The sequence below is a fragment of the Anabas testudineus genome, chromosome 14, assembly GCF_900324465.2.
Source record: "Anabas testudineus chromosome 14, fAnaTes1.2, whole genome shotgun sequence".
Classification (NCBI taxonomy): domain Eukaryota; kingdom Metazoa; phylum Chordata; class Actinopteri; order Anabantiformes; family Anabantidae; genus Anabas; species Anabas testudineus.
In genome coordinates, this window is record NC_046623.1 from 11,116,387 (window position 1) to 11,135,354 (window position 18,968).

The window sequence follows — 18,968 nt, forward strand, 5'->3', positions numbered from 1 at the left end:
ACAGTCAATGAAATGTCGAAGCACATTAACGCACAAAGTCTTCATCCTTAACGACCTGAAGGAGAGGATGCTCTGAACAGAAGCTGTTAAAACATCCAGGTAAATGCTGTAAATAAGTCAAATCAGCAAAGATCAAAGATGATTTGCTGTAACATGAGCACGGCATGACAATGAAATACAGAGTCGTGATAACTTGTTAATATTTCTTTGGTTTGATATTGTTACGCATGATTTGAATATAAAAGAGTAATATGGTGACCAAAGACATATTATCCTTCAGGCTGCAGCCACTTGTGTTGTTATTGTAACACACAACACATTGAACTGCCTGTACAACCACAAGCAAGGCTCCCTTTCAACGACACGTTTAAAAGCATAAATTAAGAAACATGATTAGAATAAAAAAAGGTTTTCATGTCTGTGTGTGTGTGTGTGTGTGTGTGTGTGTGTCCGATGCCCTCCAGTTGTTTTCCGCCTTTGAATCCCGCGTTTTGATTGGCTGCGCCGCGTGTCGTCGTCGCTTCCAGGTAGCAGGTCCATACTTGAGCTCAGGTAAAACCTACCTGGGAGTCAGACGAGCGAGGGGAGGGCTGTGGATTTACACCGCACAGTAGCTTTGAGCTCCATTACGGCGCGTTTAACGCCAATAACTCTGCATGTGCGCGTAATCCACATTTTTGAAGAAGATATATTTGTTCAGGTGATCACTCCAATGGCAACGAGTGTAGGTCTGGCCATGAATCCGCCTCACAAGACGGACGAAAGGGCGGTTTTCACGCAGCTGAAGCCGGTGAGGCTGTCTGGAGCTGACGGCGCAGAGGACGCATCCGTGTTTGACGACGTCAAACCCGCGGTGAGAGTCTCCATAGGCCCGCAGACCTCCCGGTGACTCGGAGGTCCGGTCCATCAGGGTGTGATTTGTAATTGAATGTTAGCAGGTTTTTGTTTGTTACCTTCACTTTCACATCTTAACCGGCACCGTGGCTGCAGGCTGCAGCCAAAATAAAGGTAGTTAAGGATAAAAAACAACTCTGCATGTTGTGCTCTTATTTTATTAACCAGGCAGGTTTTACCTGTGACAAGCAGCAGCTTACCTGTAACGTTAGGCAGACAGGTCAAAGTCCTACACAGACACCTGTCTTCACCTGTAAGTTGTGTCTGGAGCAACTGGTGGCAGTTATGCAGATTTTGTTTAATCACTAGATCTGACAGGTGAATAAAATCGATTTCTGTGCACTAATTGCAAATAATTTCTTAATGTGATGGTATTTACTAATAATCGCACCTGGATTTATTGTAAACAGGCTAAAACTAAGACAGGAACTGCTGTCTTTTGTCATGTAGAGTATTGAGTCTCGCCCCAAAGGTGCACAAATTACACAAACACTAGGTTGATCGGAGAGGAGCTGAACACACATGCACTTGTTTCCTGCTTTGTTAGGTCATGGGGTTTGATCACATGATGAAGAACAGCCAGTTGAATTTTACACAAGTCTGCAAAATGGCTTCTTCGCCATCAGTCATTGCACTCCTTTCTAGATGTGTCTGTTTCAGGATGAATCCTGTGAATACTTGTCGCTCTGATGGCAGAAGTGTGCCCGAACCATTCGGGAAGTAGCTTGTGTCATGGTGTAGCAGGTCGCCGTGCCTTATTGATGGTAGAAAATGAATTAAACAAAAGGATAACCAGCATTTTTTTTTTTACCACCTCCTTTATTATACATGAACAGCTGATCACAGCAGAGACATGACAGCGGCATTAAAGTTAAATGGCTGTGGATTGTAAGTTGGCCCACGGTGATCACAACAGAGCTCAAGCAGAAACTAGACACCTTCAGATTGTGCTGAGTTTGGCCTGCTGCCAAGTGTTTGGTAAACAGGGAGCACACCCCGAGACCTGAGGCTAAAACTGCTCCACTCCTCTGAGGGTCCCACATGACCGGCCAGCGCAGAGAGCACCGTAGATCTGATGGGTGGAGGATGGCTGTGCACTTGTTGCTTGGTGGGTTTTTTTGCAGGATATGTGTAGATGCTTGGCCGTGTGTTAGTAGCTGCGTGAAACACGTTTCATACAAAGCATTGTGTGTGGAGCGGACTGGGCATATGTTGATTTTTATGCAAACATGCAATGAGAGCAGTCACATGTTGCAGCTGTTTTGAACGCACTTTATTGGCATTGTTAACTGGACGGGTGTGATTACAGAAGCTAACCCCCATCTCTTGGCAGGAGTGAAACATATGCAGATTTCTTTTTGATCTCCTTTGTGTGTGTGTGTGTGTGTGTGTGTGTGTAGAGTTCAGGCTTTGTATTATTACAGATATTGGTTTGGGACTGTTAAAGAAACCTTGCTTTTGTGTATGTAATGCTAAACTAAATCAGGTACGACGTTGACTGAAAAGTCTTGTGTGTTGTAGAAAACACTGCAGATAAAGAGATCTTGCTGCTGATAAACACAGGACAGTGACAGTCATAAAAAAAGATGCATTTTATGACTCGAATAAGCTCAAGGATTCCAAGAATCACATTTTATGCTGCTGAAAACCTGCAGGCTTTCACTGTTAATTACTGACTTGATCATTAACACAATATAACACTGATCACTTCAAACATATTTTATATATTTCAACAAAGAAAAACATCACTAAACACTGCTTTCTTTTTTCTAGTTTCTTATGGCGGTAACACTGAGTACTTGGTGTTATGCAAAACATGACTTTGTCAAGAACAAAGAAAGTCAGGTTAAGTGAAATAGTCCCCCCTTAGGCAAATGAATGCCAGGCGCAGCAGAGAGGGTTTACCTCATGTGCTCTTAATTCAAGTCGGTTTCTCAAACACATTCCACACAGATCACAGTTCCACTTGAGTCCGTCTCTGGCTCAAGCTAAAACTTCTGGGCTATAAAAAAAAAAAAAAAGCTTGTCTTTTGTCTTTTCTTTTTTTTTCCACTGTGAAACAGGCCTTTGTGTCGTGCTCGTGTTTTAAAGAGAGCTTAACTCGCTCCAGTGTCGTGACAGCAGTATGTCGCCCGACCTGTCTGAGCAGGGCCCGCATCTGCACTGGCTGCCCCGAGGCGAAAGAGAGAGAGAGGATGATAACAACCGACCTCACGAGAAAGTCACAGCAGCAGTAGAAAGCTGATGGGGCTCTTCAAACACTAGTCGCATGCAGGTTTTTAGTTCTTTGAAATGTCCTCATCATTCTTTGTAACCGGTGTCATTAGCGTGTGTAACAACACATTTGTCCTGCTCCTCAGCAGTCGGATCAAAAACCGGTCTGCAAATCCACTCGCTCTTCAGGCTCTGTTGACTTCCGATTTTAGTTTTAGTCCGTTTTTGACTGTTATTTTGTTAGTTTTAGCTTTTATTTGTATAAAGATAGTTATTTGTAGATGTTTCTCTTGCATAATTGGGGAAACTTCATTCTGTTGCTTCCACATTTGAGCAGTTGTATTTAAAGGTATAACTGCAGTCATCATTTGAAGATAGTTTTATACTTACTCCTTATATCTAGGCTAGATTGAATGGTAAAAAGTCATCTTGCTTTGTCCCTACAACAGTTTATAATGAAAGATATTACATTTACTATGATGCAAAAACAAGTAAAGCAACAAATTCAGTCATTCAGGAAGCAGAAATACTAAAAAGTGCCATTTCTTCTTTGCAAACAACTTACATGTACAGAGTTAGCGACTGGATGGTCAGGACCGAAGGTTTAGTGCTCGTTATAATATTTTAGGGCCTTCATTTGCTTCGGTTCTGTGTGCGTTAGTCTAGATTGAATCTGATTATGTTCCTGGTCAGTAAAGGCAGAATAAGTAACTGATATGAAACTATCTCCAGATTCTTTCATCATTATATCACTGAGGGGTTTCCTGTAAGACTGAATGCAGACGACAGGCGAAGTTACAGAGTAACTTCATGGTGCACAGATCAAGAGTCTGTCGCCAGTCACGCCTAATGATTCCTGAAGATCAATACCAAGATATGGTTAAAACGTACTTCTCTTTTTGTAGCTCACAGTGTTGAGACCAGACTGACCCTCTCCTACAGACATTTTCATGCAGCTGAAGGATGAAATGGTTTAGGTTTGACTAACGATTTGACTTCCAGGACAACACATGCCGTTGATTTGCATCTAAGCGAGTGTCTGCTGACAACGTGTCTCAGCTTGCTAGAGTCCCACAGCGCTTGGTGGTGGGAAGTGTGCTGAAAGTAACGATATGATTAATATGTTTTGTTCTTTCTTGGAGGCAGTTGGGCAGATTGAGCAATTTTTTAATCTTTATGCATTAAAAATACTTTCGGGTATAAGGAGAGTTCTGACTTTTAATATAGGTGTTTGTGGCAACAATTACATTTTCCGTTGATAACCTGGTATTTACTGTATGTATTGGCAAACCCATACGACAGTCAGGCCCCCCTGCCATCACTTGACTCATGCTGTTCTCTGTTCAAGTTGTTTGTCTGTTGAAGTCATCCATACCATCATGCCCAACCGTGTCTCTGTACCGACCCACGCACTCTGCAGACATATTTGACTGTTTTCTAATGCCTGTGGTCTGCAAACCCTTTAATGACTATTACTGTTTTGCCTTAATTTGTCTGGAAAAACAGTGAAAAGGTTTTCTGGTGAATGAAAACAAAAGATGAAGTCATTTTGTGGTTTTTCCGTATTTAAAAAAAGAAGTAGTTAAATACTGCGTTGACATTTTGTACGCTTTGCTCTTTCAAAAAAGTGCCACATTGATTTGAACAGAGGTTATATGTTGCATACAAACATACCCAAACATTGCACATATTATAACATATATTAACTACTAAAAGCTATTCCATGTAATTACAACATCCAGGAAATCCAAAACAAGCTTACCTATCTCTCCCTCCATAAGTGGCCATAAAACATCTCCTCAGTCTCAAAGGTTTTGTTTTTGCTCTGATGACCGTGCCATCATTTATGCTCTGTTGATTCACAGCCAGCAGACCAAGGGGCCCCGGCGCTATCAGTCCTGTGTGTTTTATGGAGCTCCAAAGGCAAATGGTCACTTTTTCTCTGCATTCCTAAGAATCATAAAAGAAAACTGTTGTGCGGACACAGCTATTTGTTTTTGCAGTTAGAAAGAAGAGGGCTGATGAGGACAGTGGCCCTTGTAGTCTGGGATCTTCTGGGATAGGGCAAAATATGTGTGAAGATGAAGCGTTTCACAACCTCTTTGGTATTTTGTAGACATTTTCGTGACCTAAATCTGGCAGATCCGGGGCAGCTTCTTTACGGCAGACTTGTGACATTAAAACTGATTCAGCTCTACAGTATGCCCCGCATGGTTATGTGTGGCTTGGACACTATGGGAAGGTGGAAATTATAGTTTCTTTGAGCTTTTCTACTTTTTATTTTTGGCCAAAATGATGCTGTAGTGTGGTAACAAAGTGCAGACTTTCATAATCCTGTAAGCTGCACTCAACAGAAATGTAACTTTGTCAGCAAATCACACAGGATTGTTGTGGATTACTGTGTCACGCAAGTTTTGAGTCTTTGCAAGCTGATATTGATGCACTGAATGGAAAATAGTGGCATCAAGAAATGTGATAAAATGGTTAGAAGCACAAAGCATTTTGTCTGGCCTAAAACATGCACAGGTCCTTTAAGGTTTGATGTAAAATTGGCTGGAAATGTGGAAACTCCCACAGCATCCCATAAACCTGAACATGGCTGATAAGAGACTGTTATCAGGCAGAAGGATTCATAGCAGAGAAGTTGTACATGTTCTCCAATAATTAACTGACTCAGTCTGCTTGTAAAGCACATAAACTGATACAGAGATTTGAAATGTAGTCCATAAACCAGGTCTGTTTAATGTATCCAAGATACTAATAAAAAGGAACTTTTTAAAAAATAGTTGTAGGACAAACACTTAAAATGCAAAGTCCTCCTTTCAACTTGACTTGTGTTTTCTTTGAAGTTTATAGAGCTTGAATCACATCTCATACTGAATACTTGAATACATTCACTGATGGACTGTTTGCTAAGTATGTAGGATGTTAATCAAAGTAAGTAACTAAAAAGTTGTCTTTGCACATCAATCACACAAAAGAGGTTAAATGTTAGTCAGTAGTGAGAAAACCATGCAGGCATATCAGAGAGCAGAGAGCTGACAGCAAGAGGGATCAGCAGCAGTCCAGCAGGGGACATGGCCAAGGGCACCCAAGAGTTATACCTGCCAGTACAGCAGCGGGATACAGGACTTGTTTGTGTCCCATCCTGAAAGGCAGACAGGGCCCTTCAGTCAGAAGGAAACAGAGAGGCTGTTTTTGTTTTACGTTTTCCTCAGTAAATACCCAAGACTTTAATTTCACCAAGTGCTCAGATTGCACTGCTGACAAGGGGTGTGAATGTGATCTATTAGCCCAGCGAACAAGTCTGAATAAATACACTCACACACACACAAATGCATGCATAGAGAAAGTGAACCATTATTAACCAAGAGGGAAGAAACTGTATTTATATTAAAAATAAACCACATTAAAACACCAAGTGTAGTTGTCTACTTATAAATAAGTACAAACACAATTATACAATTATATTAACCTCCCAAGATAAAGTGCCCAGAGAATAAGATCAATAACATGCAACATTATGTGTGTAAAAACGTATTAACAGAGGCATGTGTATTTGGTGCTGGCACTTGAGAAGCACTGCAGAGTCACAGCGCTGAAACAGCACTTCTCTTCTCCTTTGTGCATGCTCAGCTGCCGGAGTTGACCTCGAACACATCACCACCTCATTAGGTCATTTGTCGCAAATCAGATGATTCGGTCCAGGACTCCGCTGAGAGAGAGAGGATTTCCTTTTGGATAATCACAACATTGACAACAGTAAACTAATGCTCAAACTCCAAGCTAGTCTAGGAACTCATTTCATACTGTAATTTCTGTTAATAAGTGTTGCCATTACGCTCATAAAAGAAAGAAAATCAGTCGAATATGACCGTAAACAGCCATTCAGCTACACGACTGAGAGCAGTAAATGTTCACCATTACGTTGTCATTTCATCTTTGCAGCAGCAGCAAAACCATGAGCTTCTCTGAATTCTGACACAGTGGAATATTTTGTGTTGGTTTCCATGTTTCTTAGAAGCGTGTAGATTCCCCATCAGGACAACCGTCACTTTGAATCCATTCTGATGTCCTCACCAGATTAACAACCCGCATTCATTCATCAGTATCAGTTTCATAATTGGCTGCTCACTTTCCTCCCTCACAGGAATTTGTCTCTCTCTCGCTCTCTTGGTCTTTTGTTCTCTCTTATTTGCTTCTCCTTTACCTTTTTTTTTTTTTTTTTTACCATCTCTGGTCTCCCTCCCTTCACTCTGTCTTCAGCACTGTGTCTCTGTTGTCACTATGGGGATCAGATTTGTCTGGCAGGTCTATTTTTACCTGACAGTGTTTATATCTTTCTCATACTTTAAACAGTCTTTGTTTTGATTTGGCTGAATGCTTTTATTTTTTTTCTCCATCTCCCCTGCTTCGTACATCCAACCACCTCCATCGACCACACCCACAGAGGGAACTGTCTACCTCTTTGTGTGTAGTGAGTGCCTGTGCGCGGTTGAGTGCATGTGAGCGGGGTGGTGTGCTTATCTTCACACACAGAAATGCACACATTTGCTCTATCTTTGCATTGCTATGACACATACAGTCATAGATTTGTACGAACTTTTTTGTGTTTGTACATATTTTTATGTAGATGTGTAGAGAAATGTTAGATTGATGAGGTGCAATTAATGTGAGGACATTTAGGCTGTTTGATGCTTAACACTTTGTTTTTGGGTTTGGGTTAGGACATGGGTAAGGGCTGGAGTTATTGATGTTTAAGGTTAAAGCGAGAGAACAGGGAATGCATTATGTCAGTGACTGCACAACTACACAAACAGAAGTGTGTATGTATGTATGTGTGGTCTCTGCAGGATGGATTGCTTTCTTAAGGGCTTGTGCACATCTAAAGGAGTGACTGTATGCTTCATAAACTCTGAATGACACACATGTCACACACATACACACACCAGTAAGCGATGACTAAGATCAGATAGTGCCTTCTGTTCAAACTGAACAAACTCCATGCAATGTATTTTCCCTCTACACTCTGCCTGTCTAGTCTTGTTGCGTGAAAACCTTTCTCTGTATTTCAACGAAGCTACTATTTCTACAGCTGAAACACAAGTATATCTGATTTGACTGACAGTTGTGTCTCCCCACTAACATGAGGAAATAACAATAACCGTCATCATAATCTGATTCTTATGTTGAAAAACCTGTGTGTTTGTTTTTCCCAACTACTTATTGTTGTCAAATCGTTGTGTTCATGTCCTACTCAAACATCTATAGAAAAAAGATGATTAAGGAAACTGGGTTTTTTATTCTTGCACAAAGTTGTAGTAGCATGCTTTAAGGTGTGAAAGTTTGAGTCAGCATCCTCAACAGCCTTTAAGTGTCACAAAATGAATCTCACTGCATACCAGTGTTTGTTTTTATCAGCTGCAAAACAGCTTATATTACTGTTGACACCTAATAATCAGCTGCTGAATGACAAAGACAGTAACACCAGTACCACTTTACTTAACTAAACACAACAACAGATAATTATTTTATCTCCAAATAAGCAGCAGGTGCTCTTCAGTAAAACACCTGGCACCCCTGGGGGCAACAGAAGTAGCCTAATGTTGAATGTAGGTAAAGTCCCTCTACAGCTGTTGGCCCCTAATCCTCATCCTGGCTGTTAGTCAGGGCAGTGAGCTCCACTAGAAAACAGGAATGTAAGATATGAGGGAGGATGAAGCCAGCAGGATGATACAAGGATGGAAGAGGCCGTTTTTGTACAGTACCAGTCTTTTTAAAACTTGGATCATTTATTTTTCGTTCTCCTGCAAAATCCAAATTGTTGCAAGGAGAAATGTTTGAGTTTGAGCAGTAGCAACTTGGACACACCTTAGTGTTCATGATCTAGTTGGCTCCGATGCTTTGTTGACTTGGAAGTGTGCTTACCTTTGATTGGCAACAGGTTTATGCTTCTTCTGCTAAAGTCATGGTAGGAAGGTTGGGAAATCAGAAGTTGGTTGATGGTTAGCAAATTGCTGTTTCAGTGCACATGTTGACATTTTCTTTCTCTCCATTTTCTTTCTTTTCAGACTCGGCTAGATTTGGACAAATACCTCCCCCAGGTCAATACTTCTCTCTTGAGTCCGTTGACTGACACTGGTGACAAAAAGTACAGACGAGAGAGTGCCTCTGTAGTTGATGAATACTTCTCCGATGACAAAATTACCCCTTACAGCCTCAACGTAAACGTCATACTTCCGAGCACCACTCATCTCCGCACTGGTCTCTATCGGCCCAACATCAAGACCCTCACTCCCCAGCAGATCAAGACAGAGCCTGGGCTGGAGGTGCCCTGCTCCATCCCCACCACCACCACCCAGGCCTTGCCAGACTTCACCTCCGTCTTTAGCATGCAGCCGGTAGTCAACAATGTTTTCATCAAACCAGACATGTCTTCAAGTGGAGTGGTCAGTGCAGGGTCCCAGCAGCAGCAGCAACCAAATTTGGACACAGAACTTCACATTGGGCCCCCAGCCCCCCAACCGCAGGTCTACCACATGCCCATCACCACCTGTGCCGACCTCACCACAACTCAACAACTGTCACACACCAGTCCTTCAGCCCATGGCTCCACCAATAGCAGGAACATTTTGAACCTTGGCAGTGCCACGTTGCCAACTACAAATGGCAATTACATGATGGCAGAACACCAATTGCAGCAGCACCATGGTTACTACCAGGCTACCCCTAATTCATCTCAGCATGCAGCACCCCACAGTCTGCCACCCTCACCCCCAAACTCCCAGCCAGGAAGTCCAGATGGCCAGGTAGAGCTGCTCAGCTTAGCACCCCAACCTCCACCTCCATACCAGCAGCGTCTGGGAGGGCTCAAGGTAACGGGATTGTCTCCCCATGCACTGCTGATGACCCACGGCCAGGGCGTCCTGACAGGTCCCAAATATAACAGGCGGAACAACCCAGAGCTGGAGAAAAGAAGGATTCATTTCTGTGACTACCCAGGTCTGTCTGCTACTTACTAAAACAAGTCTCACGGTAAAAAATGTTGGCCTAATTTTAGAATACTTGTAACTGTTTGGAAAGTAAAACACACACTGACCTGTCCTAAAATGAAGTTACAGTATGCTTACTGCTTATCCCTCACATGCATTTCACTGAAAAAAGATCAGAAATGAAGTTTACCATCCAGAAGGAGAAGTACATCAACTCTATGTGACTCTATTTGAAGTAATGTCCTCCACATACAGTTTGAAATGATTCATTTGACTTTCCTTGCCAAATAACCTGTTTGGCATATATGTGGACACCAGTGTATAAATCTCTTCGGGTCATGGATAAATAATAACTCCTTGGATCACAGAATTATGGCCTAGGTAAACATTATGTCAGGTGAGAATGTTTTTGTTTAGACCTGACTTATGACCGCTCTCTGTGATTTCTTTACAGGTTGCACCAAAGTTTACACAAAGAGCTCTCATCTGAAGGCGCACCAAAGGACACACACAGGTAAGAAAAAGCTTTCTGCAATATAACTTCCTATACAACCTGAGGCCTCTCAAATTTTGAACACATGATTTGGAAGTGTGTGTTCAGCCTTCCACAAATTGCGTGCTACCCTGTAATGACATCTTATTTCAGTCTTTCTGTCTGGAATCATTAACTAATCTTGGGATTCAAACCAGTCACAATGTTACCTCTGTTACTATTAATCTCTGAGTTCAGGTGGCTTCATCATATTTATTTGTATTTTGCATATTTTGTCAAATTGCCAGTTTCGATACGCCCAGTAACTATAATAGAAATGAACACAAAGAAATAGAAAAACAGTGCAGTAACAACATTAGTTTGCAAGAGTTTTTGTTTTCCTCCGCCATGTTTTTACGTGCTCATACCTGTCCTCTGAGTCTTGCCAGGAAGAGAACAAAGGAGGGACAGAGGAGGGGAGGATGAAGGAAAGAGGGGTAAAAAGAGGGAAGACACACTAGTAAAACAGAGGCCAAACCAGTTACTCCTGCTTTTCAGTCGCTTTTCAGAGGATATACTAGGTGGAAGGTGGGGGTTGACAGAATGGGGGAAGGCTGGTTTCGATGTGTTTCCTTTCTGTAAATTGAAACCTGTGGATTCCCAACAGCCTAAGACCGGGATCTAAGAGATTTACTCACGCAATTAACACTGCAGCACTACTCCAGTGTAAAACTGGCGACAGAGGGCTGGGACAAACATGTGAATGAATGTGCAAATACAGATAGACCTCAAAAAGTGAACATCCTGGTTGGAGTGTTCGGGTCTCGATGATCATAAAGAGATAAGATGAAACTTTATGGATCTCAGTGGGGAAGTTGGATTGCTGCAGAAGCAGGATACAGCAGAAAACAGACAAAGAATCTATAAAATATGCAGTGGAAATGAGAAACAAAACAATACAAGACGGCAGTAAGAGATAAATATGAATGCATGTAAACTGTACTTGAAATGACAGTGTGAGGGAAACATGGGCTCATGTATGCATAGTGGATGTTTTCATGTTATTCAGCCAACATCACATATAGCAGTTAAATTGAAATCGGCAGTATTACGTCCAGTAGCCTGAATGATTATATGTATAACATGATTACACTGACACCATTTCACTTTGGCTAAGCTAACAAAGATGAACAAACAAGGTGATATGTCTTTGACTGACCAGTTTGTCAATACTTAAATCACCCGGGTTTTCCTGTTAACATGCAACCGTAAACGTTATCAACATGATATCACTTAAAATCAGCCCAGTGTTACAAAAGTCAAGTCATTTTGCCTTGACGAATACTGCCCACATGGTTTCAGGAATTAGCTGTACTTCTTGCTCACGTCCTGGATACAGTGTATGAAAGACAGAACATTTAGTCCATTATGCAGCATCCCAACTAAGTATGTGGAGAGCTCATGCAAACATTGAACATCCTGGTTGGTATGTTCTGGTCATCTTACCAGCAGATGTATGATCAGGAAATACAAGGCTTGCCCTGTCTTGTTTTGCATTCAGTTGATGATGACTCATGATTTGAGCATGTAAAGAAAGTAAAGAAAGATTGAATAGACTTTCCTAAACTCTACGAATTGCTCCAGGTAAAACAAGTGAAATTAACAAAAGGCATAGATCTTCTGTTTCTCTCTCTTTATATTTTTGCCAAATCATGTCTTTTACAACGTGTGAGTGATTTGGCTGGATTATAATCTCTCTTCTCTGTTACTCTCAATTATTTCTATCAAACAACTAATTGTTGATGAGGGCTATCCCGCGCCCTCTGAACGTTGGAATGCCACCAGGCACTTTCCTAGGTTCCCTTTCTCTTTTGAATATACTGTGAATCACTTCCTCTTAGATAAATAATCTACCATCATCGAATTCTGTGTACGTTAGACTTTCTGGCTGAGTGGCTGTTAACTGATTCTTTTTTTTTTTATCAGTGAAGATACATCAAAAATAGTTTCATCTGGTTCACTTAGCTTAAATTCATCATCAGTTTGGTAACATGAAACTTTACATTAAAAACTGAACACTAAACTATTTTTAATTCAAAGCTTACTTTTTAACAGTTATTCATGCTTTATCTTTTGATTAATGTTTGCCTACTTGAGTGTTTCACACCTCCAGCTCACACAAAATGCTGCTGCCAGCCCTCTATCCACAGCAAATATAAAAGATAACATAACCCACATTATAGTCTCTTTACATTTGGCTACTAGTTGACTTTAAGATTGTATTTATTGCCTTGCTCCAGATATTTTCTTAATTTTTATTATTAATCCTCACACATACTCTTAGCCTTAACTGAAAGCCACCACTCTGTGTATTTACACCTTTGCTTACATTCAATGGACAATGATTCCCCGACTTAATGATAAAAGTATTTGTGAACTCATAAGGGTCTGACTATGGGATTTTAAACAGATACAAACAATTTCTGTAAGCATTATTTCTAGTTTACATAGTATATATATTCTATATAAATATACATATTTATATAGTTTACAGCAGAGACCCATCAGCAGAGAGTTACCATTATAACCCTTTGATATGAGTTTATTGGGGTTTCTTTTGTTGTTGTTGTTGTAGTTGTTGTTTTTCCTCTTCGAGGCGATGGCATCAGGAAGTTGTGTAGCTGTGAGGGTGTGTGAACAAGTATGTATGTTAACATGATGATATGATGAAATATGTCATATTTTTTCTATTTTAGTATGAATTTCATTTTCCCCACATGATTTGCATCCTGTTTTGCAATCTGCTTTTCACCATTACTAATGGTGGTAGTCCTCCTACCACTATGATTTCTCAAGAAGTCATTCAATAGTTACTGCAGTTTCCCATACTGGTCAGTGTATTTGGCAGTTAGCTTTCTTTGTGTCAGGTTTCAAATTGCTTATCTCGTTCAGGGTGAGACAGCACGGTGGCTCATTGAGTTGCAATGTTGCCTTACAATAACAAGGTCCTGTGTTTAAAATCATCACCGTGTCTAATTAGTAGTTTTGACACTTTTCAAACCCTGACTTTCTTCAGCTTGTTCCTCCCACAGGTCAAACAGGGCCTGGAATTAGCCTGGAAACTTTTGGTATAGCTATGATTATATGCGTGTTAACACTGTGACGTGTAGTATGCACCTTTCCACCCATGTAATACATGCCGGGACTGGCTCATGACTGATGGTTACCCTTTATAAAAGACAGGCTGAGGGCTTAGAGAATTCAGCAAATGAAAGCTCGTACTTTTTCACCCTTGAAGCACATTCTGATACCTTTATAAATTTTGAAAGCAGGACTTGTAATACAGTATTTTTAAACTACAGTATTTCTACTTGTATTTGTAATGAGGCTGCGCAGCTTTGACCATGGCCTCAGTAGCCATTTGAGCTCTGTGCGTTGACTTTTGTAATTGTATTGCGGTGTGTACGTGTGCATTTGTATGTGTGTATGTGTGTAAAGAGTAGAGTCCTATCAGCCTGATTAGGGAACCCTCCAGCCCTCTTCACAAACACTAACTGAACTGATAAAGCTGAGAGGTCCACAAAGAGTTTATGGGCGTCCTGGAAAGCCTGAAAATGTTTGCTCTTTGACTCATTAAAACCAGGTAGAGATGGTTATAAAGAGTATTACCACACTCTTGTTGTATTATACTAGACTGGATATAGTCATTTAGAGCACAAATGGTTTAAAGTAGAAGAAATAAGACGCATTGTGTGATTCTATAGTTTCACCTTTTAACTATATAGAAGCGATATCCTACTTAAAAGTAGCACAGTTAAAATGTGTGGAGCATTTCATCCACTTGATTTTATTGAAAGATTTACATTAAAATGCATTATAACACATGATTACAATAAAGCCTGAAGAGACTATTTTCTCTCCCATGCTAGTTTTTCATTCCATAGGTTTTGGGTGTCAGAGAGATTAGGGGCCTCCTATAGAGTAAACATATACTTTATGTTCCTTGCTAGGTACACAGCAGCCTGAAAAAAGCTTCTTTTTTTTGTCCTTGATTGATTGATGCACTGTAGCGGTTACACAGCCTGCACATTTCAGTTTTTGAGTTGTGTTTGCGTGTTTGAGCCTGTGTGTTTGTCCATTATGATTTATAATGTGTTCATACGTGCACCCATTAGTGTACAGTGTGGGAGTGAGATAATAGTTTGGTTGTTTCTAATCAACCACCTGATCAAACAGAAGTTAAGTGCAATGTACAAATGCCTCTAAAGGCTTTTGATGCCTTTTAGTTTTACCTGTGTTTTTAGTAAAACCTTACGAAGAAACTTGAATTTTCAGACAGGGTATTGTCATTGAACAGATTCATGTCATGATGGCGTCATAAGTTGCCAAACTCTCCCTTAAACTTAATATTGTCTTTTAGAAAAAGGGAAAATGAAAGCATGTGAGGATGGATGGTGGAGTAGGTTTCCATCTGACCTCTTGGCAGCTTGTTTAGGAATATACACCAGTCAAGTGTGTTTGTTCAGTGTGTGCATGCTTCGTATTTCATCTATTTGCTAGTCCTCGAGGATAATAGTCTGAGAGAGACGGCTGTGCTTTTGACCCCGACAGCGCAGCTATAGAGCAAAAACCAAACACACCTGTGGGTCGAGAGCCTCAGTCTTTTATATTGAGACATTAGTGCTCCACCTCTGCACACACATTGAGAGCAATTCACTTCAGAAACAGGATATTGTTGAGTTTGGAAGCAGTAGTGCTTCGGAGCCTCTAATGTGGGCTTTAGGCGCTTGTTAGATTAAAAACAACTGCTCAATGAAAGAGGAAATCCAAAAAACTTTTTTTACTCACAAACATAAGTGATATATCATTTGTCACCTGTGTCTTCTTGTGCTCTTTGGACTCGGCTCTGCTAATGGCTGTCGCTAAGTGATTGATCGTCAATAGCAGAAGCTATCTAATCAGCACTAACAGGGGCCACACTGGTAATGAGCACTTGATGACCCAAATGGCCAAAGCTGTCACGCTCCCTCAACTCTGACTGATATGAGAGTTTCCTCAAGCATTGTCAGAAAAGGAGTACCAAAGTACCAAACCACAGTTTGAGGAATCTGGCTCAGTGGCGCTTTATTTATTTAGTTATCTCCTTCTTCTTCTCTCTGTTTGTGCTCATGCTTTGCATTGATTCTGAGACATTAATTTCCACGTCGGCTATGAAAAATGACATTTTTTTTTTCCTGTCGTATGCATACCAGCCCATTCAAAAGAGCTTGTTCGCTTTGTTGATGATTAGCTCACTGTTTGGCAATAGCACGTTTTGGCACGGAGAAATGACTGTGTTTGGGTGGGGTAGGGTAAGTGTCATGATAGATTTATCTGGCTCGTTGTTCTTTAGCGCTTTAAATCCTGCATGCTTTCTGTCTTTCTACCTTGTTATACAAAACAACTACCTCCAAATATTGGGATATGTTTCTTTCTAAATCATCATTACAGATACAACAAGCAAGTGCAAGAGGTTGAGATGCATTTTGTAATTTATTACAGTTTTGCTCCAAGTTTATTTTATAAAATATAAGAATGTTCTTCAGCCCCATCAGTCAATATATTTCATTATAAAGGTACCCCTTTATAATCATCTGATTGGATGATTCTTGTGTGTATCCTTGAGCTCTAACAATATAAATGTTTTTTCTTCCTCAAACAAATATTTACATTTAGAGTTCCCACAGACGTAAACCACCACAAAGTGCAAGGATTGACAAACACTGGACTCTCCTACAGTACCATGAACCCTCCTTTTATTACCCCCCCCCCCACACACACACACACACACACACACTCACACAATTTGATAATGACATACAGTATGTAGGTATAAATAAAGGTGTGTCAGTTACCACTAGACTTACTAACAAATTGAGCTGTGATGAGTGGTTACCGCTTTCTGCTCCTCATTACTTCTCAGGAATTTAATGGAACAATGGAAAGGGTGGTGAAGGGAGGGGGGGTGCTTCTTTCTTCCTCTTCTTCTCACTCTTGTTCACAAGAAAATCCCTTAATAAATGAATACAATTGAATGTATTAACAGGCCTAATAGATCTTACATTGGGTTATGTGGTTGCCACCCGACCCAATAGATCAGCCCATTGTGTCAAACAATATTATCTGACCCATTCAGGTTCATGAAAATGAATTGAAATTTTTATTTTTTATTTTTTTGATGAATTTTTAGTTTGAAAACATTATAAGGGACTAAGTTTTATTGTGAAAGGACATTATTTCAGTCATATCTCAACAGTATTCCATCATGGCAGCAGTATGTCAGGAACAAATGGTTGGGACTAGATTGTTAACTGATAATTATAATTATAATAAAACTACAAAAATAGGAACCAGGATGTGAAACTAAATAATCTTTTCATGGTAGATTTTCCAGAAACAACACAAGAGGACTTTGTGTTTGTAATTTAAGGAATCAACTGCTTATCGTGTTTTAGTGGGGTAAGCATCTAACCAATGGTGTGTTCAAGGACACTCCAAAATTAGACAATGGCTAGGAAGGCACTGAAAAGTGATCTTGCTTGCCAAAGGTTGTTTCTGGCATTCATTTGGTTACCATTTAACGGCCAACTCTTGAATCTTAAATGTCAAAATGTCTTCAACACAGAGAGTTTTCAGAACAGGCCGTCTTTGTGTGCATTAGCATCAGATAATAAAAAATAAAGGTGACATATGCAGTCATGCAAGCAAGTTAAGTTAAGCTTGTTTTCATTGTACATTGACATAAGCAGGAATCAGTCATTGTGTAGAAGTAAGGAAAGTTCTTATATTTTATACAATAAAGCACATCTTTTTAATATATTTACATACGTATGCAAAGATTTTAATATGGCCAGACAGACATCCTGTTCCTCCTGGTCTTTTGTTTAGCTCTTAACTGGCTTTTAACTGAGGAGCGTGCGCTGTTGCTGAAGCAGATGCTGTCTGAATCAAACCATTACTCAAATGAGAAAATGCACATTATATTGCTAACACAGCCTCCTCCTCTCTCTTGCAGGTGAGAAACCATATCGTTGTACATGGGAGAGCTGCGACTGGCGTTTCGCCCGGTCGGATGAGCTCACCAGACACTACCGGAAACACACTGGGGCTAAACCCTTCAAGTGCGTCGCCTGTAACCGCTGCTTCTCACGCTCCGACCACCTGGCCCTGCACATGAGGCGTCACCAGAATTAACACAGATAAACATGTATATATAAACACACACACACAAATAGAGCAGTATCCAGACAGAACATCAGAGCCGCCTGAACCAACAGCATTTAAAGAATCAGGAGTGGATACAGAACCCAAGTCATCCCTGTTTATTCCTGTGCTACATGCAAACATAAGTTGAGTGGCGTCGAGCATGATCTAAAGTAGGACCACCAGGAGTTCAGTTGAGAACTGATAGTGCCGACACAGGTAGTGATGTAGTTGTGAGGGATCACATCCTTGTCACTGCACCTACTAATCGCATCCCGTCTTATGGAAATAGGGAAAGTCCAGGTTGTGATGAACAGAGCTGCCAAACATGGCTGCACAGTATACTATGCAACGTTTTTGTGCTGTTTAGCTTTATAGCTTCTCCATGTGAGATAATGCTGGTCGCCTGCTATCAGTCAACATGTTTCCTGATGTGCTACAGCAAGAGCTAATGATCTACCGAGTACTCAGAGATGACTTAGGCGTCTGTTCTCACCACTGAACAGTTGAGTTTTTTTTTAAACATGCATTGGTTGAACTCGGTACGTATGCAATTACACACACTTGACATGCGTTACTTACTGCAAGTACTGCAGTCATCAGAACTGTGGTGTCAGGCTCTCCTAAAGGATTTGGCTCTCCTTCTGATTACACCTTGGATTCACTTTCTTCTCCTGTAAACAACGACATGAACTACTTGTTTTCCTACATATTTGCTGCCAACTTCATCATCATCATCGACATGTTTTATCATTTTGACATACGAACTTTAAAGGAGAAGTGGAAAAATGGATTTCCCCGTGTCCTGCCTCTGTACATATTTGTTTATATATGTGTGCGTATATGAGTCTGAGATTATGATGAATGTATTGAGATTTATACTTGACTTTTTTTTTTTTTTTTTTTACACTGAATGTTAATATGGGTAATATTCCACACTGAAACTTCCTTGTGATGCAATGTCGCTTTAAGGGCTTTAAAAAAAAAAAAAAAAAAGACCAAACAAATAATCAAACGCAATCCCTCCATGGAAAAGTTAATAATCGCCGAGTTATACCTGCTTCAGCTCAGGTAATACCTGTCGAGCTCAGAGAGCGGTGCCGTTTGCCAATGTTTGTATCCATGACATTACCTGTTGCTGCAGCAACCGAGCT

The 18,968-nt window shown here is 40.6% G+C and overlaps 1 protein-coding gene across 1 annotated transcript; it reads left to right on the top strand.

Annotated features, from left to right (window-relative positions):
- Window positions 1-552: 552 nt before the first annotated feature.
- klf5l (Kruppel-like factor 5 like) lies at window positions 553-18,821 on the top strand. Its single transcript, XM_026371032.1, has 4 exons — window positions 553-853; window positions 9,180-10,110; window positions 10,555-10,614; window positions 17,627-18,821. The coding sequence occupies exons 1-4, from the start codon at window positions 713-715 to the stop codon at window positions 17,803-17,805; spliced, it is 1,311 nt and encodes a 436-aa protein (XP_026226817.1). The 5' UTR covers window positions 553-712; the 3' UTR covers window positions 17,806-18,821.
- The last annotated feature ends 147 nt before the right edge of the window (window positions 18,822-18,968 follow it).